The following is an 18,381-nucleotide window of genomic DNA, read 5'->3' as shown; positions in this document are numbered from 1 at the left end:
CCTGACGACGCGTCGCACTCTGCTGTGACTGCGCTCAGCCCCCCCCTTCACCTGCGCCCGCTCCTCCCTCTACAGACTTGTTCCTCCGCTCCATCGACGTCGATCTTCCTCCAGCGCAGCGCACTCAGCTTTTGAACCTACTACATCAATTTCGCTCCTCCTTCGACTCTCATCAAAGTTGTTTGGGTCAAACTTCTACAGTCACTCATCGCATCGACACCGGCACCCACGTACCACTGTGACAGCGCCCCTATCGTGTGTCTGCAACCGAACGCCAGGCTATTGAAGAGCAAGTCGACCTAATGATTCAGAATGGCGTGATTCAGCCCTCAAGCAACCCTTGGGTGTCACCTGTTGTCCTCGTAAAATAGAAAGGTGGTTCTATCCGCTTCTGTGTCGATTATCGCCGCCTGAATAAGATTACGCGAAGGGACGTCTACCCTCTCCCACGCATCAACGACGCTCTCGATTGTTTGCAAGGCGCCGAGCTCTTTTCTTCCCTAGATTTACGTTCCGGCTGCTGGCAAGTTCCCCTGGAAGCGGCTGATCGCCCTAAAACTACCTTTGTAACTCCTGATGGCTTGTACGAATTTATAGGCCGTTTGGCCTTTGTAATGCTCCGGCAACATTTGAGCGGATGATGGACACTATTTTGCGTGGCCTAAAGTGGAAGACGTGCCTCTGCTACCTCGACGACGTTGTCGTCTTTTCTCCTGACTTTGACACATACCTCTACCGTCTGAAGCACGTTTTGACCTGCCTATCTGATGCCGGACTGCAGCTGAATTTGAAAAAATGTCGTTTTGCCGCCCGCCAGCTCACCATTCTTGGCCACGTTGTCTCCAAAGAAGGTGTATCTCCAGATCCTGCCAAACTTCATGCCGTAGCAGCCTTTCCCAAACCGACTTCCATCAAATATCTACGTAGCTTCCTCGGGCTGTGCTCTTACTTTCGCCGCTTTATTAGAAATTTTGCTTCAATTGCTGCTCCCTTGACAGACCTTCTGTCCAGCAGTTCCGACCTTTCATCGTGGTCGCCAACGTGCGACGATGCCTTCAATACTTTACGCCGGATCCTCACGGCACCGCCTGTCCTACGTCACTTCGACCCCACAGCGCCTACGGAGGTCCACACGGACGCCAGTGGTATTGGTCTCGGCGCTGTGCTTGCTCAGCTCAAATCAGTTTATACTGAATATGTGGTCACCTATGCTAGCCGTACACTCACGAAGGCTGAATCCAATTACTCTGTCACTGAAAAAGAGTGCTTAGCGATTATTTGGGCTCTTACTAAATTCCGCCCTTACCTCTATGGCCGCCCTTTTGACGTAGTGACGGACCACCATGTGCTTTGCTGGCTTTCCTCATTGAAAGACCCGTCCGGCAGACTGGCAAGATGGGCTCTGCCTTCAGGAATACGATGTCTGCGTTGTTAACCGCTCCGGCCACAAGCATCACGACGCCGATGCACTTTCCCGCTGCCCCCTTACTGCTGAGGTCGCGAGCCTTTCCTCTTCCGACATTTCCCCGCCATCGCTTCACATCAATGACATGCCGTCAGTGCAGCGGCAAGATCCTTGGATAAATTCTTTCCTAGATTTTATCTCCAATCCTACAGCTGCTTCTCCATCGCGTGCTCTCCGCCGCCATGCTTCCCACTTCGCCATTCGTGATAACCTCCTCTACCGCCGCAACTACTGCGCAGATGGCCGCAAGTGGTTGCTAGTTATTCCTCAGCAGCTACGTTCACAAATCTGTGACTATTTCCACGCTGACCCGCAATCCGGTCACGCGGGTGTCTTCAAGACATACACTCGTCTCCGGCTGCGTTACTACTAGCGGGGCGTGTACACCTTCGTACTCAAGTACGTTCGCTCATGCCTCACCTGTCAACGTCGCAAGCCATCTCCTCAACATTCCGCTGGAGATTTGCTACCGTTACCCAACCCACCACTCCCTTTCGACCGCGTCGGCATTGATTTGTACGGGCTTCTTCCCTACACTGCAGCCAGCAACCGCTGGGCTATTGTAGCCGTTGATCATCTGACGAGGTATGCAGAAACCGCCACACTTCCATCTGCCACAGCGTCAGAAGTAGCTTCCTTCATTTTGCAGCGATTTGTTCTTCGCCACGGCGCACCTCGAGAGCTGCTCAGCAACAGAGGGCGCGTTTTCTTGAGTGACATTGTGAAAGCCTTGCTCACCAAGTGCAACATTATTCATAGAGCCACCTCCGCCTATCATCCCGACTAATGGCCTCACTGAGCATTTCAATCGTACCCTTGGCGACATGCTCTCTATGTATGTCTCCTCGAACCACTCAAATTGGGACCTCGTCCTTCCGTATGCCACTTACGCGTACAATGCCGCAACGCAGTCTACTATTGGCTTCTCTCCTTTTTTTCTTCTCTACGGCCATCACCCCTCTGCTACTATCGACACCATACTCCCGTATCCGCCATAAATCCAACCATGACAACCAACACTAGACACCGGACTTCTCGTCTGGCGCTCTTGGGTGGCTGTGGATACCTTCCAATGCTCCTGGACTGTCTTCAAAATTTCTTGGTAAATACCATGGCCCATACCGAGTTCTGGAGCGCACCTCTTCGGTTAATTATGTGGTGGAACCTCTTATGCCGTCTCACGATCTATGCCGGCGCGGACGCGAGATTGTTCACGTCCAGGGTCTCAAACCCTATTACGACCCTGCCATTTTGCTCACGCCGTAAGTCGCCAGGATGTCTCCTCTTCGTCCCGCGGGTAATTGTGAAGAGGAAGAAGTACACGAGGAACATTCTAGGCAGTGACATCGTGATCGCTGCGTGTGTTGGACCTGACGGTGTTCGCTGTCGCTGTGCTCGCCGCTGATCTGCCCAGTCCTGCTGATCGAGTCCTGCTGATCTACTCAATAAACACTCATCTTAATAATATATAATAATATGTACATCCTAATATATATATATATATATATACATGTAATATATATAGCTGCGTCATGACTCATTTAACGAAATAGGTATAATCTCCTATGTCCCAGCCAACATGGATTCAGGAAAGGTTTATTGTGTGATACACAGTTGGTAGAGTTTACCCACGATTTGGCGTTGGCAATTGATAAGCAACAGGTTGTTGACTGTGTTTTCCTAGATTTCCGCAAAGCATTCAATGTAGTGTCGCACAGCCTCCTCATTATCAAATTAGAAGCTTACATGCTTGACTATAATATTATTAAGTGGATAGCTGAATATTTGTCATTATGGAAACAGGCAGTTGTTCTGAACGGTGTTTTTTTCCAATACACACCAGTGACCTCGGGAGTTCCCCAAGGCTCTGTGTTGGGTCCACTGTTGTTTTTGTTATATATCAGTGATATTTCAATTGGTGTACGGCCTTCATTTAGAATGTTCGCTGATGATTGTGTTGTTTACAGGGTGATTAGTGCCAATTCTGATTCACAAGCATAGTAGGTTGGTATGCGTGTTGGGACATGTCATTGAATAAAAATAAAACTGTTCACATCACCTTTACAAGAAAACACGCTTACCATCCGTATAGGTATAAAATTGGTGATATTACCTTAGGCACAAGCAAGGAATTTCAGGGAGTCTTTGGGACATCTGATTTACAGTGGAACAGGTACGTTAACTATATTGCAAATAAGGCAGCGTCAGTTTTGGGTTTCTTGAGGACGAATTTCAGTCATCTTCCAAGTAACTTAAAACCCCAGCTCTACTTCAGTCATGTTTGACCAATACTTGAGTATGCATGTGTTTGTTGAGACCCTCACACAGCTGAGCTGATAGACAAATTAGAAAAAATCTAGAACAGGGCAGTCGTTCTTGGAAATTATAGCCGGAAACTTAGCATAACAGAAAGGAAACATCAACGTAAATGGCAAGAGCTAAAGAATCGTAGAAGAAATGCTAGATTAAAATTTTTTCATAAAATTTATTACTTTAAAATAGGCATCTACTGCAAAAAGTATATCCAGGCACCAAATTATATATTGAAGCGACTGGACCACAATTTGAAGGTCAGAAAACTTTCATGTAGGGGTGACGTCTTGCGTTAGTCTTTTTTTGTTAAAACTGTCCGAGAATGGAACAGTTTGCCATCAAGCATTATGTATATGCCAATGAACGATGCTTTTTACCATGCACTAAATGATATGTAAAGTCATAGTCAACGTTTGTAGCCCCCCTGCTGTAATGCCCTACGGGCGATGCAGGTAACCAATAAATAAAAAAAAAATAATTGTATGCACAAATCAGGAAACAAGCATCTTAATCACTTTCGCTCCCAATGCAAACAAGAAAAAATTAGCACTCATTGGGGCCTTGCCAGAGCTATTATACAATTGGTAGCATGAGCATCTTAAACATTTTCTTTTCTGTGGCATTCATGTTACAGTGAAATCATTTTATGAACAATTTTTGGCACTTCAGGGCTTGAGGCCTGTGCTTGAGTGCATTGCTCCCTGTATACATGAGGATTTGACAGCATTCGCGTAGCATGCGAGGCTTTTTCACACCTAGAGGGAAACTGGGAGTGCATGTGAAAATTTGGGCTTGTTGGTTCATACTTCTTAGCTTTAGCGCACACAAGACGAGGGACTGAGAACGAGAGTGTCCTCTCGTTCTCGTGTGTGTGTCCCCTCGTTCTCAGTCCCTTGTCTTGTGGGCGCTACAGCTTGAGAGTGCATGACTGCCGTGCGTTCAGAACCACTGACACCGTGACCCAGCGAAAGTGGGTCGCACCAAGCCCGCGCATTGGAAGAGTAGCTAACCATGCTTATTAGGGAGGCATGTGCATTTGCTGCTGATTCTCCCAGGCTTTTGGTGGCAGTGGTTCACAAAAGTACTGTGTTCACGCACGTCCAGCTTTCCTGTAAGTGTGAAACAGCCTGTAATCATGTACAGGGTCGTCCACTCTTAGTGCGAACAAGCATGCTTTCTTCAGAGTGCCATTGTGTCCGAGATTTATTTATTTTTATATTTATTTATACATACTGCAGTCTTGTTCAAGACATTAGCATGATGGGTACATAAAAATAACATACATAAAGGCAAAACAATATCAGTAAATTATTTCAGGTGTTCTTCGAATAATTTTAATGACTTCTGCGTGACTGCGTCGTTAGGTTATTCCAGTCAACTATGGTTCGTGGGAAGTAAGAATACTTAAAGAAGTTAACTCTTGAGGTTAGAGGTGTTACTGTTTTGTCATGTCGTCTTGTTTTGTAAAAAAAGAACTTCAACCTACATATGCGATGCCTCTCACTTACTGATGAAAACTCACATCGTTGAAGCAATTAGGTAATCGAGCAATGGCGGTATTTATTTAAGATAAATATTGCTGCTTTCCTTTGGATGCGTTCCACTTTGTCAATATTCGATGCGGTGGGGTCCCAAATTATGACGGCATATTCAAGTGTTGGGCGGATTATGCTGTTGTATGCGAAAGAGCGAACGGTTGTTGTAGCTGATTTTAAAGATCGTCTAAGAAAAAGTTTACGGAGGGCGTTAGCTGTGACAGTGTCGATGTGTTTTGTCCGTGATAAATTATTAGGGATCCAGAGACCGAGGTATTTGAAATGTATTACTTCTGAAAGAGTGATGTTGTTAGTGCTGTACGGGAACAAAAGGGGACTTTTCTTCTGGGTGATTCGCACGAATACAGTCTTTTCAAAGTTAATTGTCATCTGCCATTCTTCACACCATGCTATTACTTTTGCAGACTTGTTATTTAATCTTATTTGGTCCTGGACAGTGTAAATAGTGCAATAAAGTACACAGTCATCTGCATACAATTTAACATGAACGGAAATATTATCAACAATGTCATTTATAAAGAGTAGGAACAGTAGAGGGCCTAGTACGGACCCCTGGGGAAAGCCAGAATCATACAGGTATGGTGTCTGAAGATGTGTTATTTAGAGAAACGAACTGATGTCGATTTTTTAAGAAAGCCTATATCCAAGCTAGTAGTTTCTTATTTATTATGTACTCCAATTTGTGAATTACTTTATTGTGTGACACTTTATCGAAAGCCTTTGAAAAATCCATGAAAATTGCGTCTGTCTGTTTCCCTTCATTTATTGTATTTGCAAAGTCATGTATAGTTTCAAATAACTGAGTAGTTGTAGAGTGATCGTTCCTAACCCGTGCTGTGCTTTGGAAATCACGTTGTGTTTCTCGAGAAAAACAATTAAATGCTTATGAATTATGTGTTCGAAAATTTTACAAGATGTTGAAGTAAGAGAAATCGACCGGTAGTTGTGAACGCGTAATTTGTCGCCTGTTTTGTGTATTGGTTTTGTTCAGGCAGTTCCCCAGTCGTGCGGTATAGAAGAATTGTTCAGAGACTTATTATAAAGTACACACAAATATTTAGAACACCATTCCACGTAGCGCTTCAGAAAGGCATTAGGTATGTCATCAGGTCCAGGGGATTTTTTCACGTCAAGGTTCAGTGACAGGTTGCAAACACCAGCCTCATTAATCACCACATCAGGAATTGAAGGTAAGGACATGTGAAACTGGAAGATAGCCATTGTCTCTGTAAAAACAGTTTTAAAATTATTATCGAACGCCGAACTAATTGCACCATTATCACACACACCCACACCATCTATCGAATACAAACTGGGAGATCGAGAACTAGAAGTTACAAGTCGCCAGAATTTCTCGGGAGACGTCCGAATGAGCGATGGAAGTACCGTATTATAATATTTATCTTTATCATGATTAATTTTGGTTTTAGTTGCTGGGTTACGTTTTTTATTAATGTTTTCAAATTGTGGCAACTGGAATGTTTTGACCTCTTCTTCAGCCTTTTAAGCTGCCGCTGTAAACATAGCGTGTCCCGAGTAATCCAAGTATTATGACATGTTTTTTTAGCAATTGTTGGTACAAACTGTTGGATGCATTCAAAAATAATGTCTTTGAACATAAGCCACATGCTGTTGACATTACAATCACTTATTTGGAATGCGTCGAAGTGAAATGCCAGCAGATCAATTATTGATTCATCATCAGCGCGAGTAAAATTTGGATAGAACTGAATGTTATTACAAGCACTGAAATGTAGACTGTTTAAATATAACAGGACTGCTTCGTGATCAGAGATACCACTCAGAACGTCGCATGTGATGTCATCACTTATCAAGCCACTGACAAAGAACGAAACAAGAATCGACTTTGAATTCGCTTGAATTCTAGTGAATTTACTTACAACCTGTAACAAGTCGAACGACGTAAATGCAATATCTAACATTTCATTTTCAATAGCACTGTTCAAGGGTGATGAAAATGAGGCCCAGTTAATGTTCGGTAGGTTAAGCGAGTATTAATCTATCTCCTTGTTTTACATGTAGTTGTAGATACGTTCTTTAGAACAATAACAGAAGAATTAGGAGGTCTATATATGACGCCTAAAATATATCGAACCTTGTTAATATAGACTTTGTAAAATAGGCTCTCTACATCCAGGATATCAGGCATTCTAAAAAGTTTTACAGATGACTTGAAGATCATAGCCACTCCACCCCCCTTTCTATCGCGATCCTTGCGAAACACATTGTAATCTATTGGCACAAACTCGCTGTCATAGATTTCAGTACTTAACCATGTTTCGGTCAAGACCGCGATATCCGCGTCTTGTGAAAGTAGCAAGGACTCAAGCTGTGCAGTTTTGTTTAAAACACTACGACAGTTAATGTTCAGGACTTTCAGTGTCTGTGTTTTCGTTTTCATACGTCATGCACTACTTGTAGGAACTTTCATGTGCCTGTTCTCTTCTTCATTCCACGAATGCATAGTGCTATTTATGCTTAACTTATCGAAAATTAGTTTAGACTTGGCACCCTTCGCTCTTTCCTCAGATGAGCTCTGCCAAAGTTTTTTCCTAGGATTGCGAATCCTCATAGAGAAATCTTCAGTAATAGAAAACTGTGTTCTCTTTAGCTTCTTACATGTTTTTATTATCAGACTTTTTTTTCTGTAGTCTCGCAGTTTAATAATAACAGGGCGGTTCGTGTGGCTGCCTTTCTTTTTTCCTAGCCTGTGACACCTTTCTATGCTGTTAATATCTACCCCAAGTTTTTCTTGGAACACTTGTATATTCAAAGCTTCTGCAAGCTTTTCTGTTGTTTCTTCCATTTTTTTCCTCCAGTCCATAAATGATCGAATTATTTCTTCGGCTTCGATTTTCTTGATCATCTACTTTGTTGAGACGGTAAGAAACATTTTTTTCGAGTTTTGTTACTGTCAGTTTAAGATCACTAACTTCTGTTTTTAATGCGTTCATAACTGTGACTTGAACTTCCAAACTGGCAATTCGTTCAGTAATGACCGTAAGTTTTTCGTCAAACATGGTCTGCTTTGATACAAGAGTATTAATAGAATCAGTAATGCTGATTTGTCGTGAAAGAAGCTGTGACAACATTTCTTCCTGTGTTAGGCCGGGGTTAGATTCAACGTTACCGCATATTTGTAGGTTTTTCTTGAACGAGCATACATCCGCTAAAAATTCACTAACACAGTTTGGCAGGGCAGCAGCAGCAAAAATTTATTGTCACTACGATAGCAGGAAGCAGGCAGGTAGCGACTAATCTGCACCATGAAGCAGAACGGGTTTGTAAGCGAAGTGCCCATTGCGCTGCTGCCAAGCCCACTGATCTGGAGGCCCGGTGCGCTAGGTCTTATAGCATCCTGTGATCCGGTGTTTTGTGACGTGGCCATAGTAGACGCATGTGCAGATGGTAGAACAACAGGTAAGAGGATCTCGTTGATTTGACACCGATCGCCACGTGCTGATAGCTTCGCCTCTCTGGTCGATGTGATAAGCAGCTCCGTCGACGCAGACACGCATGGGTATAGCGGTAGTTGTAGTGTTGCTGCGAGTACCTGTACCATGAAGCAGAACGGGTTTGTAAGCGAAGTGCCCATTGCGCTGCTGCCAAGCCCACTGATCTGGAGGCCCGGTGCGCTAGGTCTTATAGCATCCTGTGATCCGATGTCTTGTGACGTGGCCATAGTAGATGCATGTGCAGATGGTAGAACAACAGGTAAGAGGACCTCATTGATTTGACACCGATCGCCACGTGCTGATAGCTTCGCCTCTCTGGTCAATGTGATAAGCAGCTCCGTCGACGCAGACACTCATGGGTATAGGGGTAGTTGTAGCGTTGCTGCGAGTACCTGCACCATGAAGCAGAACGGGTTTGTAAGCGAAGTGCCCATTCTGCTGCTGCCGAGCCCACTGAGATGGCCGCACATTGAAACAAAGTCGCCGACCATGCGAAGCCCCGCCTTTGGATCTCTTTATACCCGCACTGCTTTGACGTGTGGCCGCCTTGGATGCACTTTGAAGAGTGCAGGCTTGTTTGCACTTAGAGTGGATGACCCTGTACATGTGCCACCTTAAGAGGGTACACATACGAGAAGTGCCTTGTAATGACCAGCTGTGTGTAAGTACTCTCACTCCGAGTGTTCACCCGCCTGTGCAGATCTGCTATGGCATCACCTATGGGCAGGGTGCACACTCACTCGCTCAGCAGCTGGGTGTGAAGCGTGGCGAAGCGGACACCATGATTAACCAGTTCCGGAGAGCCTTTCCAGGTGAGCTCCTCTTGAGTTGTGCTAGTAATGGTGTTCCACAGTGGCCCATTGCTTGGTCTCGTACTGTCATGCATTTTCAGGACCTTCAAACACAGCATGTTGCCCAGTATGGGCAGCTAAGAGCGAAACTCCCTTGCAGTGGCTCGAGTAAACCATCAAGCGTTTTTGCGAGAGGGAGAACTTTGCGTTCTTCAAGAAAAGAAAAACAAGTATGGGACTTTTAAGTCACCGTAACAGAAGAATGCAATAGCACTTGGAAACTGTGTTGCTGCTGTAGGCTTCTTTCATTGCAGTTCGACCTGCTCATTGTTGTATTGCTTAATTTTTTAGCAATTATAGGTGCCACAACCGTTGGCTATGTCACATGACCAGCACATCTTCCAAGGGATCGCGTGACATCACACATCTCAGCAGCCAATCACTGCTCAGCAATGTCACCTGCCACCTACCAACATAGCCATGAAACTCCTTGATTGGTTGAGAGGTTGAAGACAGCATGTGGTTCCCTTACATCAGAGACCCCACTTGACCAGTCTGCACTTGGCAGTCAGGCCACCAGACATTGTGACCTGATTGCTAGTTGGTTGAGAGGATGATAGCCTAAGGTGATGCGACTTCTCTTGACCAATCAGGGAATCTTGTGATGCACACTGGCTCTTGTGGTGTGAACTTTAATGCTGTCGTATCACATTAATAGCATTAAGTTGCAGAGGACAAGAGACAGAAGAAGGAAACATCACCACCACCACAGGATGTACTGCTGCATCGATAACTGTTCTTTTTTTTGTGATTCAAGAGGGGGATCTTGCTCTCAAGCCTGACTTTACATTCCTAAGAGCGGAGGAGCCATATCAGGTGCATGCAGCAGTTAAAGGTATAACTACAGGTGCACGTACGTAGCAGGAAAAAAATAAAAAAAAATGCTTGAACATCACTGCAGTTTTTATTTGGAAGAAAATTTTTCCCTTTTTCCTAGTTCTCGGGGATGGCTGCCTTAGCAAAGGGTGGTATGCTTATTCCTTCTGTTTCTTTTCTAGCTCTAGCAATTGCTTTTGTTTCTTTTTTTTTCAGGTGTGGAGTGCTCATGCAGCAGGTTGCTTGGATTTTCGACACCTTCGCATGTGCACTTAGCTTCTTAATGGGGCATCAACATACATCAGGCATGCTACAACTCGGGGGAATTTTAATGCAATGAACACAAACAGAGGTTTGATGAGAGGAAAGGAGAGCAGTGATTCAAATGACCTTGCCAAAGTGCTGAATATCTCAATCTCAAAATAATTTTGTGGCATGACATAGGGGATCTCTTTCCCACCCTGTCACGTGCAGGCCTGCAGCGCTATGCCACCCAGCTGGTGGAACGTGCCCGAGTCACGGGTGAGGTCCGTACTCTGCTGGGCAGGCGGCGTCCCTTGACCAACCTGCGCAGTGTACATGATGCCGATCGGGCGAAGGCCGAGCGCCAGGCACTCAGCACGGTCGTGCAGGGCTCGGCTGCCGACCTGCTGCGGCAGGCACTGGTGACGCTGGACAAAGCTCTGGCACAGCACTTTTCCGGGTGCCAGGGCCTCCTGCCAGAAAATGACGGACCAAAAGGTGCGTGGCCCCTGTCGCATTCATTGCGACGGGAAGATCAGCAAGGCCTAGAGAAAGCGGCGCGGAATGACCTTGACCCTATTACTTGCAGTTTCACTTAGTGCAGTGGAGGACGGAAGACTGCTGTATTTCTTTTTCTTTCTAGCGGAGAGGAAGTTTCGTCTCCAAAAGCAGTTGATTGTAAGAATATTTTTGCAGGCTGGTTGATGCATTACTGAAATGGGGCTATGGAGCACAGGCAGACCACAGGCAGCACAGGCAACCCAGTAAGGAACAAAATGACAGGACAGAGCGCTCTGTCCTGTCACTTCATTGCTTCCTGTGTTCGTCTGTCTGTGTTGGAAATCAATTTCGGTTGAGCATAGTCCTGTGTCGAAGTTTCAGTTTTAAACAAAACAAAGCGCACCACAGTATATATAATTGTTGCAAGTGTACACAGTTGATTCCATTTGTCTAATGCCTTCAAGCAGTCATTCCTAGTGTGGTGCGAATGAAAAAAACATTTCATCAAAGTTGTTTTGCAGTTGGCAAGAAGGTTGTACCTGTGCTGTTCACAGGTTCAGTCGGCTGTGCCCGACGGCAAGTTCATCAGTGAAAGCGAGTAATAGCTGTCTTAAAATCTTGCTTTATTTCGTTTGCACAAATCCACAAGTGCTTTAGACAAGTGTGGTCAACTCTGTACTTTTCCCAGCGGAGCAGGTGTGCGAAAGGGTGGAGAAAAGTTGTTAATTTCAGTTAGTACAGGGTGTGGTAAGCGTTTGGCAATGAACAGGCAAAAAAAGGCTGAGACACTTGAATTAGGTTGTTTATAATCGTTTAATCTTTTGTTCCCTGTCAACCGTGGCCCCTACATAATGGTTCCTCAGGGGTGAAATAATATAATGATGCCAAAATCAGTTCCATTCCACTGGTGATGACGTCAAAATTGCGTACCATGACGTTAAGGCATCACTTTCTACGAAGAGAACCAATGAAATATAAACAGGCATAGCCAAACGCTTTGCCTTGTTTTTTTTTATGTTAACAATAGCCCATAAAACGAGTTTATTATTGAAAAAAAATTATTTTTTAAGAAGCTAGTAGGAGAAAGATGTATAATAAATTCCTGTGACATCATGCAACACAACCTCATTATGCATATATTCAAAATTTGGCCGACCAATCGCTGAAAGTGTGACGGCATGGAATCGTATTTTGATGCAATAGAATCGCTATATTATTCCACCCCAGGCTAACATCTGGGAAACTAAGAGGGCACTTGTTTGGAGTAGCATGGTCATGGATATTTTCAGCCATTCATTCTTGACCTCTATTGCTGTGTGGGATGGTGTAGAGCTTTTTCTAACACATGGCCTCCCACATGCTGTGGCAATAATTCAGGGCTTCACAGTTGTGTTCAGTACCTCAATGTAAGCAACAGCACTGGCTCTGGCACATTGAAGAAAAGCAAGAATGAGGAGACATCACATTACCGCTCACAACTCTGAGGATCTTTAGTGATACTGGAAATTTTGTTTGTATGATATTTGGTTCATCTTTGATGCCTTTAAGCAGCCATTGATAAATTTTGGGTCTCAGCTTGTACGAACACTCTCATTTGAGCAAAGCAGCAATGCTCCAGGCTCCTGTCGAAGTTTCAGTTTCATCTGGAGGCATTTGGCTCTGGTCAGGGGTGGCTTTTTTTTTTGGTTTTGTCAGGCAAGAGCTGTCTTCGCTGCATATGACTTGTTCCGAAGGTCCTCATGAATGACACATCTGATATAGGGGCCCCATGACCTACTGGGTGAGAGCCCTGACGTACTTCTCAGGGCTGTTGTCAAATGGCACCTTAAATGTGACTGATGAATTCCAGCACCTGATATTGGGGTGAGAGTGCTAGAAATGTTCTTCTTTATAAGAAGCAGCATCTACTTCACTCTCGGCAGCCTCCAGTTCCTTCCATACTTTAAAGACAAAAGACAGGGCAACCTTCAAGAATGTTATGATCAATCAATCAGGGCGGCGTGCAGCCAAGGGGATGATGACAGCATGAAATTCAACAAGGTTGACGACTGGGCGCTACATGTGCAATCCCGAGAGTGTAAGTCGGAGCATGACCCGTCCCTTTGTGCGCCTGATTTCAATAATATGGGTGTAGTTTACAGAAATGGTAATCAACTCTGCAGAGAGTTGGTTGAAGCGTTTTACATTGCTAAAGCCGAGGACAAGTGTGTGGCTAAGGCGTCGGTTAACCTTCATTGTAAGGAATTTGATCTATTAGAAACGTCGTTAGTTAGGCCTTGACTTTGAATTGGCTTTGAATTTTCTTCTTCATCTTCTTCCCAATTTCCTGCCATTCCACCGGTTGGGTTGTGCGCGTGCTTTTCGGCAGGAGTCTTCGTTGTTTTCGTCTGATCAATAAACATTCAGTTGCTAGTCCAGCCTTGTCCTGTCCTCTTCTTTCCCGAGTCTTGTCCTTTGGCTGGTTAAGTATGATGACAGCATGCCTCTTCTTATTCTGACTTAGCTGAAGTTTTGGCATGCTTACCTGCAGCAAATAATGTATCTTGAACTAGATCACACAGGATGATGTATCACCAGTAACATGTGTTCTCAGATACTTGCCTCACCCTGTGCAAACACTAGATGCTGCACATCTAGTGTTTGACTAGAACAGCTTAACAGCCTGTGATATGCTCATACAAAATGAGTAACCAGATGTTAAATGTGAGTTCACACTTATGTGTGGATGGAATGGGGCACGTTTTGGCATTATTGCGACTTGTTTCCTTCATTTTTCTTGCATAGGGACAGCATGCTCTGAGTTGGGAGAGAGGAGGAGCGATTCAATGCTTATCAAGCTAGCTCAAAAATTTGTGCCTTGAAGAGAGGACCGGTGTATATCTATTGCCCGTGCATGTTTTGTACTTTAGTGAAAGCTTTTCATAGTCCCTTTAATTTCAGTTTGGAATGCCTTGGGTGATCTGACGCCTGGGTCTAGAGTGCTCTGCCATCCTCTTTCGTTCAGGATTGTTCCCTTCAGCTGTGATATAAATAAGGGCCAGTATAATAACGGTAAACACATAATAAGACTTCTTTTGTCTATGCAGTGTTTGTGGCTTTCACCACCTCAGGCAAGAAGGCATGGCACATTCATGAAACAAGGCTATCTTGCTGAATTTAAAATGTTTTCATGTTTTGTTCGGAGTACCCACAAAGGGCTGTCATTTGAAATTCTACTTTCAGCGGGTGTTCAGTTTACATGATTTATAGTCCAGGAGTTCACAAAGCAGATCCTCTGTGCTACTTCTGTACTTTCTACGAGCACCCATGCTGTCGATCGAGTAACCCACCCTTTCAAAATCTGTTATACTTATTGGTATGTGCAGAGGCACATTATTATGCTTCTGCATATGCCACTGTCACGTCCACAGAATGACATGACAATGTCAGCTGTTCAGTGCAGGCGCCCGACTCACTAGGCCGGCCGCAGCACGTTTATAATATAACAGCCACTAAGCACTTTTGCATTCTTTTTAAAGCCTCTTGATGCTTTCTGTTAAGCATCCATCTTTTGTTTTGAGGTTTTGTTCTTCGTTGACACATGGTGGTGCATGCACACGTGAATGTGGCAAACGAAAGCATGCACGCTCAGCTGAGATTGTTCTCACTCTACAGTTAAGATTTCTGAGTTTGAGAGAAATGAGCATTTATTGAAAAAAATGATTGCTGAAGGCAAAACTTGCAAAACTGAACAAGGCTGTGTAAAAAGAAAAACGGCAAGAGTCCATTCTCAAACAACCCTGACCATTTGGGGGTGATGAAGTGCGCTCTTTGGCACATCAAAATGCTTGAAAACCACTGATCTACATAGCTATTTGTCAAGAAAATCACAGCTCAGTGGTAACCTCTTCCTTTAATTTCACAAGCTTTACAAACATTCCCTGCAACCACCATTTTGAGGCTCTAGCTACTGCACCAAGCTTCAGTTTAGAACGCAGTAACATAGCTTCAGTTTTGGGACACTACAGCATGTTTTAAGGCGAAAGCCTTACTTCGCTCATGATGAAAATAGTGTGGGCAAGATCTATCTGTGACACATTGCTGTGGTTCTGTCTAACTTCTAAGGAAAATAGTGATAGTGATGGTTAAAGACATTTACCGACGAAGAGAATAGTGATATTGCTGATGATAGTGACAATGATGACAGTGCAGTTGTGTCCGGCAGTCTCGCTCTAGAAAGAGAGACTCCCTTTCTCTCTCTCTTTCTCGAGGAATCGGGCGTCACAAGGATTGCAGCAGTGCAGCGCCAAAATGCTTTCGCCTTGCTGCACGTGAGGTGATTTAAGCGCTCCCCTGAAATTTTTTTTTGACACCCTTGGTTTTCTCTTCCTTTCCAGGTGGGGCGTTCATGGTTCTTCAGTTGCACGACGAGCTGCTGCTGGAAGTGTGCCAACACGACTTGCATGCAGTGTCTGTAGTTGTGCGCGAGTGCATGGAAGGAGCCGGGCAGCTGTCAGTGCCTCTCGCAGTGCGCATTCGTGCCGGACCAAGTTGGGCAGACTTGAACGAGTTGAGGCTGGACTGATCATACAGCTGGACATATGCACCGTAGCACATAAACATATGAGACAGAAGAAAAAGATACACACATGTTTATAGAAGTAGTAGCGTGATTCGACGAGTTAGTAATGATTCATCGCATCGAACAGAACAAGAAAACACAGGGACAGAAGAAAGAACAACACTGGACGAGCGCCGACTCTCAACTAACTTTATTCACAATGGTACACTATACCTGTATGCATGAGCGAAAAAAATCACAGAAAAGGAAAGAAAGGTATAAATACATATACAAAGTATAAGATAAATAGAGCACCTTTTTGTCATTTTATATGTTTATGTATTGTTTGCTTGTCTATAAAACTTTATTTCTTAATCCGTGATTTTTTTCGCTTATGCATACAAGTACTTTGTACCATGGCAAATAGTCAGCTGTGAGTCAGCGCTCATCCTCTGTCGTCCTTTGTTCTGTCCCCGTGGTTTCTCGCGCTGTTTGATGCAGTGGGCACATGTTTATCTTCACTTGTCCCAGGTATTTTTGCACTACAGCCTATATATGCTATGGAATACTGGCAACCCTGGTGTGTTGACGTTTGTGCCGTTGTGGAGTCAACTGGAAGCCGAGTGAATGTCTGTGGACCCGGTGCGGATAGTTTCCGCCACTTTCAATGTATTGTGCATGGTTTTAGTGTCAAACCTCGACATTTGTCACGCTGCAGACCCCTTGAAATTTGGTAGTGCACCTTGATTGCATGCATACATGGGGTCGGACATCAAAAATGTTGGTCTTGTTTGCTTTATTGTCCTATTCCCGCCAGTTCGTGCACTGTATATGATGGCCGCTTGGACTTCGAGATGGGGCTGCAGCTTTCCATCAGAGTTTGTTATGTGAACACATCAGGTGAACTTATCATCATTTGTGATGGAGATGGGAGCAGTTATGGTATAAGTGTATTCATTCAGTACTTTGCTCGTACTTTTGGGTGACAACTACTGTTTGTCTAGTAGCGATCTGCATATGCAGTAAATGTCACTTTTAATTATTGCACAGATTATTGCAGTAACAGCAGAGTTTTGGGTTATAATTTATATATTGCATTATATATGCTCTGCACACTCATTGCTGTGCTAAATAATAGATGCAGTTTAATGTATTTACAACTCTTACGTATATTCGAGGACAATTCAGAAATGTAGAACTCACGGTGATAGTAATTTAATTTAAGCACTCTGAAATGAACTCTTGATGCCGAGAACTAAACTGAAGCGCTTCTACAATGGAATGGGAAGGCCCCTCCCAATTTAAGTCCTTGGAGGGCCGCTGTAATTGTCTTGCACTATCTTGTATGGTATTTATTTATTTTGGGCATGCATGCACAATACTTTCTTAAATCGCCAAACTTGACGCCAGATAGTGGCTGATTGAACTCAAGAGCATAGCTTTTTGACACTTCCCTGCTTTACACAGAGTACTTGTATTGTAATCTAATCCTGGATTGCAGTACTAGCAACATTGCTGCTGCAGTCTGAAACTGAAAGCTTTTAATTGCTCTTTTATATGTGGCAGGAACCTTTTGCATGTGATTTGGTTAGGCCTTATACAAGCGATAGCTTAAAGCAATAGGATGCTATTTAATATGGTATGTGTTGATGTTTTAAAGAAATGACATTTTTATTAGCATGTAACAAATTGCAATTAAATGTTAGTGTGGTGATATTTTTTTACAAAAGTTTTCTGCAGTTCTGCAGTTTAGGTGAATTTTTGTACTTTTTTCCCTCTGCTATAGAAATCGGGCCCTGTCAACTCAGTCACAAGTAGGAGGAATTCTGTTAACCTTGCTTATTTTTTAATGACTTTACTTGTTGAGTGCCAGTTTATTTTCGTGCCAAATTAGTGCTCAAGAGCTCTTTTTGCGCTTGAAATAAATGAATGTTTTTATTTTGATTTCTTTATCCTCTTGCACCAGTGACACTTTGTCATTATCATTTATAATTTTTAAATAGCTTTTTCGAGTACCTCAGTGCATTTTTAACACAGGCCCCATTCACCGAAAATCTGACGGTGTTGGTGTTGCGAGTGAAACAGGTGGTAGCTGGCAGCTGACATGGCTGTGCATTGACTGTACAGCCTGCCAGAATCCTTGCATTCAAGTTACCTCAATTCCACGCAGGCATGTTCATATGGCTTGCTTAGAGCAGGGTTTTACATGTGAGTACCTCACCTACTCAGGCGGAGCTTAAGTGTCCCCCATAATTTTTTGCTATGGTTCGCAAACCATATGGCGTGCAGGAGTGTGACCAGAGAGAAGGTGTTCATGTTGCTTACCCTCCCCTCCTGTTGAAATAAACTGGACAGTGTGAATCCCTGTAATGACAGCTTGAGGATAAGCTCCTTGCTTTTGTTCCCTTTTTCTCATCCCTAGGGAAGAAACTGCAAGACACTCAGTTTGTTTTGTCTTTCTTGAAGTCAGTCATCTCGTGTAGGGTGGTGGGAGCTGCGCTACCTGCATAATAAGGCTGTGTGCTTTGCTTTTAGGGAGTTATAGCAGACCATGATCTGCTACTGGTCATGCACAGATTGCCATGAGTGTGCCAGGTGGCCCCACATGCTAGCCAGCGTA

General features: G+C 44.0%; 1 protein-coding gene across 1 annotated transcript in view; it reads left to right on the top strand.

The window, feature by feature from the left end:
* Positions 1-17,699, top strand: part of LOC146187595 (DNA polymerase theta-like) — a 163,881-nt gene extending 146,182 nt beyond the window's left edge. The window contains exons 23-25 of the mRNA XM_084608233.1: positions 9,511-9,622; positions 10,952-11,218; positions 15,598-17,699. Coding sequence (XP_084464359.1) covers positions 9,511-9,622; positions 10,952-11,218; positions 15,598-15,785 — 567 coding nt within the window. The 3' untranslated portion in view covers positions 15,786-17,699. The remainder of the gene's footprint in view (positions 1-9,510; positions 9,623-10,951; positions 11,219-15,597) is intronic.
* Positions 17,700-18,381: the final 682 nt, after the last annotated feature.

This window comes from Amblyomma maculatum, chromosome 6 (assembly GCF_055883805.1).
Source record: "Amblyomma maculatum isolate TAMU_Amacu chromosome 6, ASM5588380v1, whole genome shotgun sequence".
NCBI classification, from domain to species: domain Eukaryota; kingdom Metazoa; phylum Arthropoda; class Arachnida; order Ixodida; family Ixodidae; genus Amblyomma; species Amblyomma maculatum.
The sequence above is the reverse complement of the archived record's forward strand: the minus strand, read 5'-3'. Positions and strand labels throughout refer to the sequence as shown.